Source organism: Trachemys scripta, chromosome 14 (genome assembly GCF_013100865.1).
Source record: "Trachemys scripta elegans isolate TJP31775 chromosome 14, CAS_Tse_1.0, whole genome shotgun sequence".
Taxonomy (NCBI): Eukaryota; Metazoa; Chordata; order Testudines; family Emydidae; genus Trachemys; species Trachemys scripta.
The window spans coordinates 36,984,083-36,995,096 of record NC_048311.1 but is presented as its reverse complement, the minus strand read 5'-3'; the positions used below and the strand labels follow the sequence as shown (position 1 = coordinate 36,995,096).

The window sequence follows — 11,014 nt, the reverse complement described above, 5'->3', positions numbered from 1 at the left end:
TGTCCATGTGAAGCCCCAGTGACCCTCCCCACCAGCACAGTGGGCTGATTGCAGGACCAGAGCCCTAGTGGTACATTTTCATGAGAACTCAGCTCCCATTCGGGCACCAAACTCTTTTGCAAGATTTCCAGAAGGGCTCAACACACTGAGTGCTGAGCTATTTTGGAAAAAAAAAAAAAAAAAAGCCAGTACCAATTGTGAGTGCTGGCTGCATAATGAGAGGCTGGAGTTGATTCCAGCCTGTAAAGGAAGCAGTTAATTAGTGTGTATTTTTGTCTCATTCTTTATTCCCTAGATGCCCTTCAAAAAGAATTCGGTAAGTGTTTATATATATCTAATGCAGCCTTTTACTATGGTATTGAAACTATTTCTGTGTCTATCAATCTGGCACCCTTCTGCCAGGTGGAGTCGGCAGCAACAAGGGCTGGGTTCCTCTTAACAACCCAAAACAGAAACAACTTGAGACCCCACCCAATGATCTGGGAAAACTTAACATCATCCCGAACCCCTCCAAGAGGCAAAACTTCCCACTTGCCAGCACTGAGTCTGTGTGTAACAAAAGAAAACTTTCATTACAAGGCAAAGGGAACCCAGCATTGATTTGGGAAAATGCCACAACCACAATTCCAAAGCATGTAACCATAAGCAAATACCCACCCAACAGTACATTGGGCAGTGTCCTTTGCTTCAGTTTCCCACCTTGTGGAGTGAAAGTCCAATAAATGAATGTCCCTTTAACACACCACTCCCCTATCCCACCACTGCACCCCACTCACTGTCAGTTCTTCTTAATCAGCAAAGACCCAGAGTTCAGAGGTGCCCTCACATGGGTTCACCTCCCACCCCGGAAGGTGTGGGGGGGCCATTGGACAATGCGTCTGCAGCTGCCTCCACCTCTACAACTGGCTCACTGCCGCTATCTCTGCCACCACTTGCTGATGCCTCTGCCACAGCCACCGCTGCTCACCACTGCTGCCGCTGCCACCTCTGCTGCTGTTATCTCTGCCATCGCACAGCTCCACCGCTATCACTGCTGCTTCTGGCCACCCCCTGCCACTTCTGCAATGGTGCGTTCTCAGGTCTGACCACTTGCCCCAAGCTTAGTGATTTTGGCAGGTAGTGGGGAACCTGCCCACTGCTGCCTCTCCATTGTCTTTCATTGCAACGCTCTCCCCACATCCGGTCTAAGGTTTGGGTCCCAGACCTGCTCATCAGTGATTTCAGTTCTAGCAATCACTGAACAGAAACAAGGGCTCTCCACTCAGCTCTGGCTTTAAACACTGGAGAGGGAAGGGGGGGTTAAGAGGTGCCTAGGACTTGTGACAGTTAGCAGCGACCCCCCCCCCTTAACAGCTAGCAGCCGTTATAGCAGCCGATGGCCATTAGGGGTAGCAGGCACTTTACGTACAGAGCTAGCTTAAACTTTTAAACTATTTTGTCTCCCCTGCCTTAAAGCCGAGGAGACTGGCTTTAAACTGGTTTTTACTGACCAGATAGCAGAAGTACGGGGTCTGGCAACCATTATTTAAATGTTAACATGGCAAAAGTTTTTATTTAAGTGTGTATAAAAAATCTGTAAAATGTATATAAAACAGAGTTTTTGTACCAAGGTGCAAAGCTCTCCTTTCTTCTGCAAAATAAAGCAACCTTTTCCTTATCCCTGTCTGGCTGTTATTGGCTCTCAGCTAGGCGGACCCGATATTTCAGTAACAGTTTCTGGCGACCCAGATGGGGCCCTCCTAGCTCGGACATTAAACTCTGGATGGCTGATGTGAACTAGGAACGGCGCCAACAGGGTGCTTTGCCCCTTTTCCTCACTTCACCACAGCCCCTGGGGTTCGTGCTCCGATAAGGTGAGCCCTAATAAAATAAAAAACCACTATCTGACTCTGGTTTTGGTTCTGTTCTGGTTAACCGGTTAATACATTTGTCTTGTATGCTTGGGTGTTAGGTGTGTGGGTGGAACAAAGCTTCTCGTTCGTAATTCCTCGGGGTGAAAGCCATAGCGTGCAAGAAAGCCCTGAGGTTCGGTAACAGACTCTCTAAGCAGAATTCAGACCATCAGGCAGGAACATCTATCCCTATCCTCCTCTGATTTTCACTGGGCTTTGGCATCCCGATCCCCTGCTTAGCAAGTGAGGTTCCATTCATGGTGTGACCCTTAATTAGGGCAGTTACACACAGTTCTGTTGACCTTTACTCATACACTAAGGAAACCCCAAACCAGTCAAAATTGGTCACTTTGGCAATGCAGCTCTGTTTGCTGGACACTTCGGTACAGTCTGAGGGTGGGATTCTTCAGTCTCACTGTCCTCACTCACCCTGAGCATGAGACTGGGACCAGCACACAGCCACCCAGGAACGTTCTTTCTCCTTCTGATGGGGGGAGAGGAATTTTAGTTATTATATATGACAGTGCAAGCAGCGCCTCCATAACTTCCTTCAGCTGAACTCTGCACCCGCTGAGACTCTGGCCATTATCATGAAAGATTGTGCTGGAAGGATCCTAGCTTTAAAATGCTTTGTTCTTCCTTTTATTTCTTTCTTTATCACGGGTAAGACAGTTCTGGGCAGATCCTCGGCTGGTGTAAAGTTTCACAGCTTCACAGCACTGCTGAGATTTGCCCCAGCAAGTTTTCAGTGCATTGACCATCGCCTCTTCCCCAACAGAAATACATTAAACTATATCAAGCACAAGGGCTAGAACTGCATAAGGAGGAGCTGAAACTTCGGAGGAAGGATTGTCCAGGGGTCATGGTGTGAACCTGGGTTATATTCTCTGTTCTGCCAGACTCTCTGTGTGGCCTCAGGACACTCAGTTCATTTCTCTGGACCACAGCCCCCATCTGTGAAAAGGGGTGAGAGGATAAATACATTGAAGCTTTTTACATCACTCAGATCTTACGACCCTGGAGCCCCTAAAAGGACCTCAGGTAGCTAGAGGGGAAACGCACGTCCAGAGCTACCTCTCCTGCTGAACTCAGCTTGGGTCCGATCAGTTGCTCCAGTTACCCATGAGCAGCACCTCTCATACTACTTCTGCCTTAGCCCTGTATTTCACAAAGGGCAGTACCCCTGAGAATGAAACCAGAGCCCCGCCCCCCACCCCAACACAACAGTCAAGGCAAATGGACCCAGCAGACAAGGGTAAGTATTTTTCCTTAGATTAAAAATACCAAGTTGAAAAAATTATTACAAACAACCCAATAAACTATCCCTGCTTCATTGGTTTCCTTCAGTTCCTACGAGGAAAGCTTTCTTCGATGATGTGGGAGGGAGAGGAGGAAGAGGTATGTGCGGGGGGGAAGGAGTTGAGGGTGAAAGGCAGGAAGTAGGGTTACCAACTGTCTAATTGCACCAACCCAAACATCCTTGACATGCCCCCTGCCCTGCCCCTTCTCTGAGGCCCCGCCTCCACTCACTCCATCCCCCCTCCCTCCGTCACTCACTCTCCCCCACCCTCACTCACTTTCACCGGGCTGGGACGGGGGCTGGATGCTGGAGGGGGTGCGAGCTCTGGGAGGATGTTTGAGTGCAGGAGGGGCCCAGGGATGGGGCAGAGGGATCGGGTGTTGGAGGGGGTGAGGGGTGTGGGCTCCAGCCGGGCAGCGCTTACTGCAGGTGGCTCCTGGGAAGTAGTACAAGGTTGTTTATTACTGAAGTAATTAAAAGGGGAGTTTCTACTTGGAAAATATCATTATTATTATTAAGATGATGACAGTATTGAGCAGTTTTTGAGGAGCAGGAAGTGGAGCCTGTGGTAAATTGTCATTCTCTTCAGCCGGATTGGAGCACTTGGAAATCGGAGTCTGCTGCCACCAAAGTAGTATAAGGGCCCTACCGTCAATCAAACATTAACCGCGTCCCTTGACCTTTGCCGGTGGGTGCGAGGAGCTGGAAGCCGGGGGCAGGGGAGCTGATGGGGGGCTGCTGATGTATTCCTGTGGCTCTTTGGCAATACACATTGGTAAATTCTGGCTCCTTCTCAGGCTCAGGTTGGCCACCCCTGGTCTAGACACTAGGGGTATAACATGGCCTGTTCACTGCTAGGTCTCTGCTTACAACCATGTGATCAAGTCATGATCAAGAATAAATAGCGATTTACAATGAGGCTTAGCCCACACACTGTTGTTAATGGCCAAGTTGTTAAGGCCTAAATTTACAACACTGGCCTAGTTCTGGGTGCCTCCGTTTATCTCCTGGAAATACAGGACTTCAGGGTACGTGTTCAACCTGCATCCACAGCTGCAGCCGGAGTCAGTGGGCGCTGCAGGCGCCCAGCCCCTTGGAGAACCAGCCCCTAAGTACTCAGGTCAGTACCCAAATTTGGACCCTAAATCAATAGACATTCTTGACATTTGGACTCAGCCCATCATTGTGCTCTGGCTCCCGAGCTGGCTAGCGTGGGGCAAGTGGGTGTAGAAAAGGGGTAAAGCCCTCCCCCACCCTGGGAAATTCCTCCAACAAAGGAGGAGCCGCTAGTGCCTCCTCCCCTACAGCTGCAGGCACAGGGAGTGCTCCTGGGAGGGCCGTGAGGGAGTGGGGTTGGGGCATGGACAGGCTGGAGGAGAAGGGGGTGGAGCAGGGATAGAGGGGTGTGGCCAGGGTGAAGCTGCACCTCACCTCTTATACTCTGCACCCTGGCAAAGCCCCTTAGGGCCATTAAACCAGGGATGTAGCTCTGGCTGGAGCTCAGGACTTGCCTAGTTGCTGCCAAGGTCTGCACTGGCCCTTGCAGCCACTGAATAGGGGCCTATTGAACCAGCCTTCTCCCTGCCTCAGTTTCCCCATCTTCACAAGGCTTGTGTGGCTATTTGCATTACAGTCTATGGAGGACGAGGGCCCCATGGTGCTGAGCTCTGAGCAGACATTGAGCAAATAGACCCAAAAAGGTTATGATTCAGAGTCCTGATCCTAAAATGTCTCAGTGTCCCAATGATGCCAAAGGGACCAGAGTGGGTAAAGTTACAGCCACCATTTACTGAGAAAGGGGCAGAGCACAGACATGCCACCCCAGGTCTCTGAGTGTCCCTAAGTAACCAGAGGGACACGGTATGTCCGACAGCCAGGGGAGATAAATTACAGGGTATTATATGTACCATTCCAGTCTTTTTCTGAAACCCTGTACCTAAAACATTGAATCTGCTCTGCTCTGAAGTGCTGAGTGAAGACCCAGGTACGGGAGACAGCAGCAGGGGAAAGGTGTTTGAACAATGACAGCAAATCTCAAGCCGTGCATTGACCAGCAAAAGAGCAACACTTCGCTCAGATGAGCTGCAACATCTCCATTAACCACATTGTTAAACTGCTGCAACATTGTACCCGGGGAACTAGCTGCATCCACAGCAGCATCTCTGCGCAGCACAGCTCCCCCACCACAGCTGAATTCCCTCTCTTTGTCTCCTGGCCCCGCAGTCTGTCCCCAGATCCCTGTGACAGGTTAGATAAGAGAAACCCCCTGGGAGCTGCCACCTGATGGGCCCAGACTACTTCTACCCCTGCCTTCCCTGCCAGCTCAGGACTCCAGCACCCTGTCTTGCTGAGCCAGACACTCCTGTCTGCTCCAACAAAGACCGAGGGTCTGAATTACTTGCCCCAAAGCTGCAGGTTTACCTGAAAGCAGCTAACAGAAGTGTTCCTGTCTTTAACACTCAGATGCCCAACTCCCAATGGGGCCTAAACCCAAATAAATCCATTTTACCCTGCATAAAGCTTATACAGGGTAAACTCATAAATTGTTCGCTCTCTATAACACTGATAGAGAGATATGCACATTTCTTTGCTCCTCCAGGTATTAATACATACTCTGGGTTAATTAATAAGTAAAAAGTGATTTTATTAAATACAGAAAGTAGGATTTAAGTGGTAGTAGTAACAGACAGAACAAAGTAAGTCACAAAGCAAAATAAAATAAAATGCACAAATCTATATCTAATCAAACTGAATGCAGATAATCTCACCCTCAGAGATGCTGCAGTAAGTTTTTTCTCAGGCTGGACACCTTCCAGGCCTGGGCACAATTCTTTCCCCTGGTACAGCTCTTGTTCCAGCTCAGGTGGTAGCTAGGGGATTCTTCATGATGGCTCCTCTCCTCTTTTTTCTGTTCCACCCCTTTATATATTTGCATAAGGCGGGAACCCTTTGTCCCTCTCTGGGTTCCCACGCCTCCTTCTCAATGGAAAGACACCAGGTTAAAGATGGATTCCAGTTCAGGTGACATGATCACATGTCACTGCAAGACTTCATTACCTACTTGCCAGCACACACATATACAGGAAGACTCACAGGTAAAACAGCCATCTGCAGTCAATTGTCCTGGTTAATGGGAGTCATCAAGATTCCAAACCACCATTAATGGCCCACACTTTGCATAATTACAATAGGCCCTCAGAGTTATATTTCATATTTCTAGTTTCAGATACAAGAGTGGTACATTTATACAAATTGGATGATCACACTCAGTAGATTATAAGCTTTGTAATGATACCTTAGAAGAGACCTTTTGCATGAAGCATATTCCAGTTACATTATATTCACTCATTAGCATATTTTTATAAAACCATATAGACTGCAACGTCACACCCTCCTTCTGGACTTAATACCAGAGACTTGGACACAGACCATGGCAGAGGCAGTATACCTAAAAATCGTTTTTGGGCTCCCCTATGGGGCAGATACTCCTGTGTCCCCCAAAAGGGAAAGATCCTGATCCAGAAAGAGATCCTGGCCAGCAAAACCACCCCTCTTTCACTCAGGTTGGGTTTGCTTCCAGCTAGAGTCCTTGGGGTTTGTTCCCACTGCAGCAGTCACCAGGACCCCAACTTCCAGCTCCAGGATACATGTCTCTATGCACCTCTTCCACTCCATTACAGCCAGTTCATGCTTTTGGGTCTTAATTGCTTTATCTTTTAAGTCCAGGGTTCGCTGGTGGGCAGCCTTTTCTTTTTCCAGGGCAGACTTTTCCTGGGCAAATTGCACATCAATTTCCATTTGTCTTCCCTTGAGACTGTCACTTCAGAACAGGCACCCTTCCACTCCTGTCTTGCTAAGTTAGACACTCCAGTCAGCTTCAGCACAGACACAGAGGTTGGGCCACACCCGTCTGCAGTTCACTGAAACTGAGATGCACTCAGTTCAGGGGCTCCTTAGTTAACAGAGACTTTCCCAGTGCCCAGTGTTCAGCCTTTCTGGACAATTTGCAACTTGTATAGTTCTAGCTTCTTCTGATCTTCAATCTTATTTATTTTGCTTCCTTTTCTGTCCCTACTTCCCTTACCCAAAATAAGCAAACAGAAAATAACAAACCAGTAACCACTTTGTCTGTTCTTCAGCCACCACACTTAAAACTCACTTAGAATTACTACCAGTACCTCAAAACAATCAGCTGTGCACAGATCGTGCCGACTACCCCACTGTGATGGGTTGGATCACAGACCCCCTTGGGAACTGCCAACTGATGTGCGAAGCCTACTTCTATCCCTGCCTTCCCTGCCAAGTCAGGACTTTAGACCCTGGGTCTGTGTTGGAGCAGACGGGAGTGTCTGGCTCAGCAAGACAGGGTGCTGGAGTCCTAAGCTGGCAGGGAAGGCAGGGTTAGAAGTAGTAGTCTTGGCACATCAGGTGGCAGCTCCCAAGGGGATTTCTGTGATCCAACCTGTCACAATCCCCTCCTGCACCCGGAATGGACAGGTGGCCTGAGAGCTCTCTCTTTATCCCACACCATGTACCCTGCAGGCCCCTAGTACAAGCTCCCCTCACTCCTGCTGCCCTCAGCCACTGGGCCCCAGCCCATAGCTTGTGGGGAGGAGCTTGGTCTCTGTACACCATTGAGTCCCTGGTCACTCTGCTGGGACTGACAAAAAGGGAGAAAATCGGTGCAGAACTTGCTGGGTGTGGTTGCGTGAAAGGGGAGTCACCTGCCCCACTAGGGCTAAGGCTGAGATTCCAGCATATTCCACGCTGGCCACTGAGCCACCATCAGATGGACTTTCAGCCTCTGTGCATATGGTCGGGGGGAGGAATTGGATTATTGCCCTCAGGGAGCTGCTGAGGGATGGAGAAGATTTACATGCTCACAGAAAAAATAAACGGTTATAAAGTGTTAACTTTTTGAATCTCAGTGTCCAGTGTCATTAAATAGTCATTGGCTGACCAAAATATTGTCTGATCCCTCCTGATTTCCCACAGCTGTGAAAATTTCAATTGGTAACAATTGGAATGAAATGCTGAAACCCAGATTTTTGTGCAACTGTGAAAGTTTAAATCAATAAATATAAAAATGGCTTAAAATAAACAATATCTGTCAAAATTATATATCATAAAAAACTAATTCTGCCAAGTCTGACTATCGCTCCTTAGACACACAGGCCCTGCTCCTCCAGGTTCATCCTCACAGGGGGATGCTGATGTCCATGTGAAGCCCCAGTTACCCTCGACACCAGCACAGGGGCTGATTGCAGGACCAGAGCCCGAGTGGTACATTTTTCACCAAAGCCTCCAGGGATGTAAAGTTACGGGTGGGCCCCTTCCAATTCAGCAAACAGCACGAGTCAGTTCCGGGAAGGGAAATATCCCCTTGCTGCTGAAGGCGGGGCATAGTGTGAACTCAGGAAATTGAAACTTACGCTGTTACACTGCCCAGAGGAGCCATGGCTGCGGAGACCCCTTTGGAAAGTCTCCAGGAGGAAGCTTCATGTCCCGTCTGTCTGGAGTATTTCACAGAACCTGTCACTCTGGAGTGTGGGCACAATTTCTGCCGAGCCTGCATTGGCCAGTGCTGGGTGGGATCCACTACAGCCACCTCCTGCCCTCAGTGCAGAGAAACTGTGCAACAGAGAAACCTCAGGCCCAACAGGCAGCTGGCAAATGTCGTAGAAATAGCCAAACGGCTGAGTTTACAGGCAACAAAGGGAACAGGAGGGGATGGGGTGTGTGGGGAACACCAGGAGGCTCTGAAACTGTTCTGTGAAGAGGATCAAACCCCCATCTGTGTGATCTGCAGAGAGTCCCGGGCTCACCGTGCTCACACTGTGGTTCTCATACAGGAAGCTGCCCAGGAGTACAAGGTACCGAGTTGCTGTCCAGTCTAATGGGTAATAACTTTGGATTTTAATGACAGGTTACTGGCATCACAAGTTGCCCGAGACAGGTCTAACTGTGTCTTTCAGCTCTGTGTAGCCTTCATTGCATGAAAGATGCTGTACAAATTAATGATACTCCAGCCTGGCAAGAATGACAAGAGATGAAGATTTTAAAATTGTCTGATGTGGGAAAGTTTTCTCTGAGCAGTTGAATCCTTTTCAAACTCAGCTCCCACCAGTGAAATAAGGGAACTCTTTGCAGACTGGAAGTTATTAAATGACTAGTGAGGTTTTATTGACAAGAGCTGCAGGCCAGTCTATGGGAGTGCTGCCTTCAGACTGGAGAAGGGGGAGTTACAAGCTGTGGCTATTATTGCTGATTGCATCACAGTTTATTATTGTTATTTGCATCCCAGCAGCCCCTACAGACCCCAGATGAGATCTGACCTCAATTGTAGGGGGCCCTGCACAAAACCCAGTGAGGGACAATGTTGTACTTAAAGTACTGTACAGGATCTTTTCAGGGGGAATAAGGCAAAACGCCACATTTATTAGTAATACATGTATTCGTTAACACTGTATTATATGCATATAATATATTACACTTACACTCACACACACACACAAACACACTCCGTCTTGTTGTTACCAATTAGTTGCTCCCTTTAACTTCACTGGCCAGGTGAGTTAAATGGGGGAGGGGGTGGAGCCGGGCTTCTGTCGATCCGGATCGATGCTCCCATGTTGACAAGACGAGACCCGGGGTCCTTTGCAAGACACCTCACTTTTATAGCAGCTTTCCTCTTATGCAAATCTATACCAGATTTAAACTCTGTGTCTGTGTCCATTGGTCCTTTGTGCTGCTTTCTTTTGAGTGTTGTCCCAATGCTGCAAAGAGGGTGTTTCCAAAATAAGGTGCTTGCTTCTAACCCCCGAGGCCGTGGGTATGTCTGCTTGTCTTTAATGAGCCCACTTGACACGTTTTATTGTCCTTGGGTCTGGCTCCCAGCCCCTCTCCAACAGTTGAGGCTGTCTGGAGGTGCTGCCTTCCATGCCTTGCTCATTCACACCTCATTCATTCAACAGGGCAATTGATTAAGAGTGGGGGGGAGAGCTCTTGTTCTACTGCTAGCAAAAAGAAATTTTTCTTCTATCTTATTCTATCCTTAGGGGCTATAATATTATACCAAGGGCAATGCAAAGTTTCTAAATGAGGCTTTGATACAAAGTTCCATGAAAACAGAGGTCACACGTGGGTAGACCCACCACAAGGTTATATGAAGAGGCACAATGTAAAGTCATATGAAAATTATCAGAGATTGATCTACAACAATCCCTGCCCTGAGCCATTCACAGTCTAACTGGACAAGAGGGACAAAAGGTGGAAGGGGAAACTGAAGCACAGAGAGGGGAAGTGACTTGTCCAAGGTCACTCAGTAGGTCAGTGGCAGATAGGGTGACCAGATCACCAAATACAAATATCGGGACGCGGGGGTTCGGGGGCGCCAGAGCCGCAGCTGCGGAGCACCATGGCCGCTTCCTCCCCCGCGGCAGTGGGAGCTGCAGCAGCGGCTGCTCCCGAGTCCCGCNAAAAAAAAAAAAAAAAAAAAAAAAACTTCCTCCGCAAGCGCTAGAGGGAGGCCCGGGAGACTCAGAGGGAGCGCGGGGCCGGGGTGAGTAACAGTCCGGCCTGGCCGCGAGCAGGACTCAGTCGGGTGGTTGGGCGAGGAGGGGGGCGGCCCGCGGGGCCAGGCGGCGGCTGTTGTTGTCCCCCCGGGCAGCGGGACTCGGGAGCAGCCGCTGCTGCAGCTCCCACTGCCGCGGGGGAGGAAGCGGCCATGGTGCTCCGCAGCTGCGGCTCTGGCGCCCCCGAACCCCCGGAGCCGGGGCCTGCTGCGGGGGACCCAGCAGCGCGCACGCTGGGTCCAGCCCCT

The 11,014-nt window shown here is 49.4% G+C and overlaps 1 protein-coding gene across 1 annotated transcript in view; it reads left to right on the top strand.

Moving 5' to 3' along the window:
• Positions 1-8,616: 8,616 nt before the first annotated feature.
• LOC117886948 (zinc finger protein RFP-like) overlaps positions 8,617-11,014 on the top strand; it is a 20,390-nt gene continuing 17,992 nt past the window's right edge. The window contains exon 1 of the mRNA XM_034789129.1: positions 8,617-9,065. Within this exon, the coding sequence (XP_034645020.1) occupies positions 8,649-9,065 (417 nt within the window). The 5' untranslated portion in view covers positions 8,617-8,648. The remainder of the gene's footprint in view (positions 9,066-11,014) is intronic.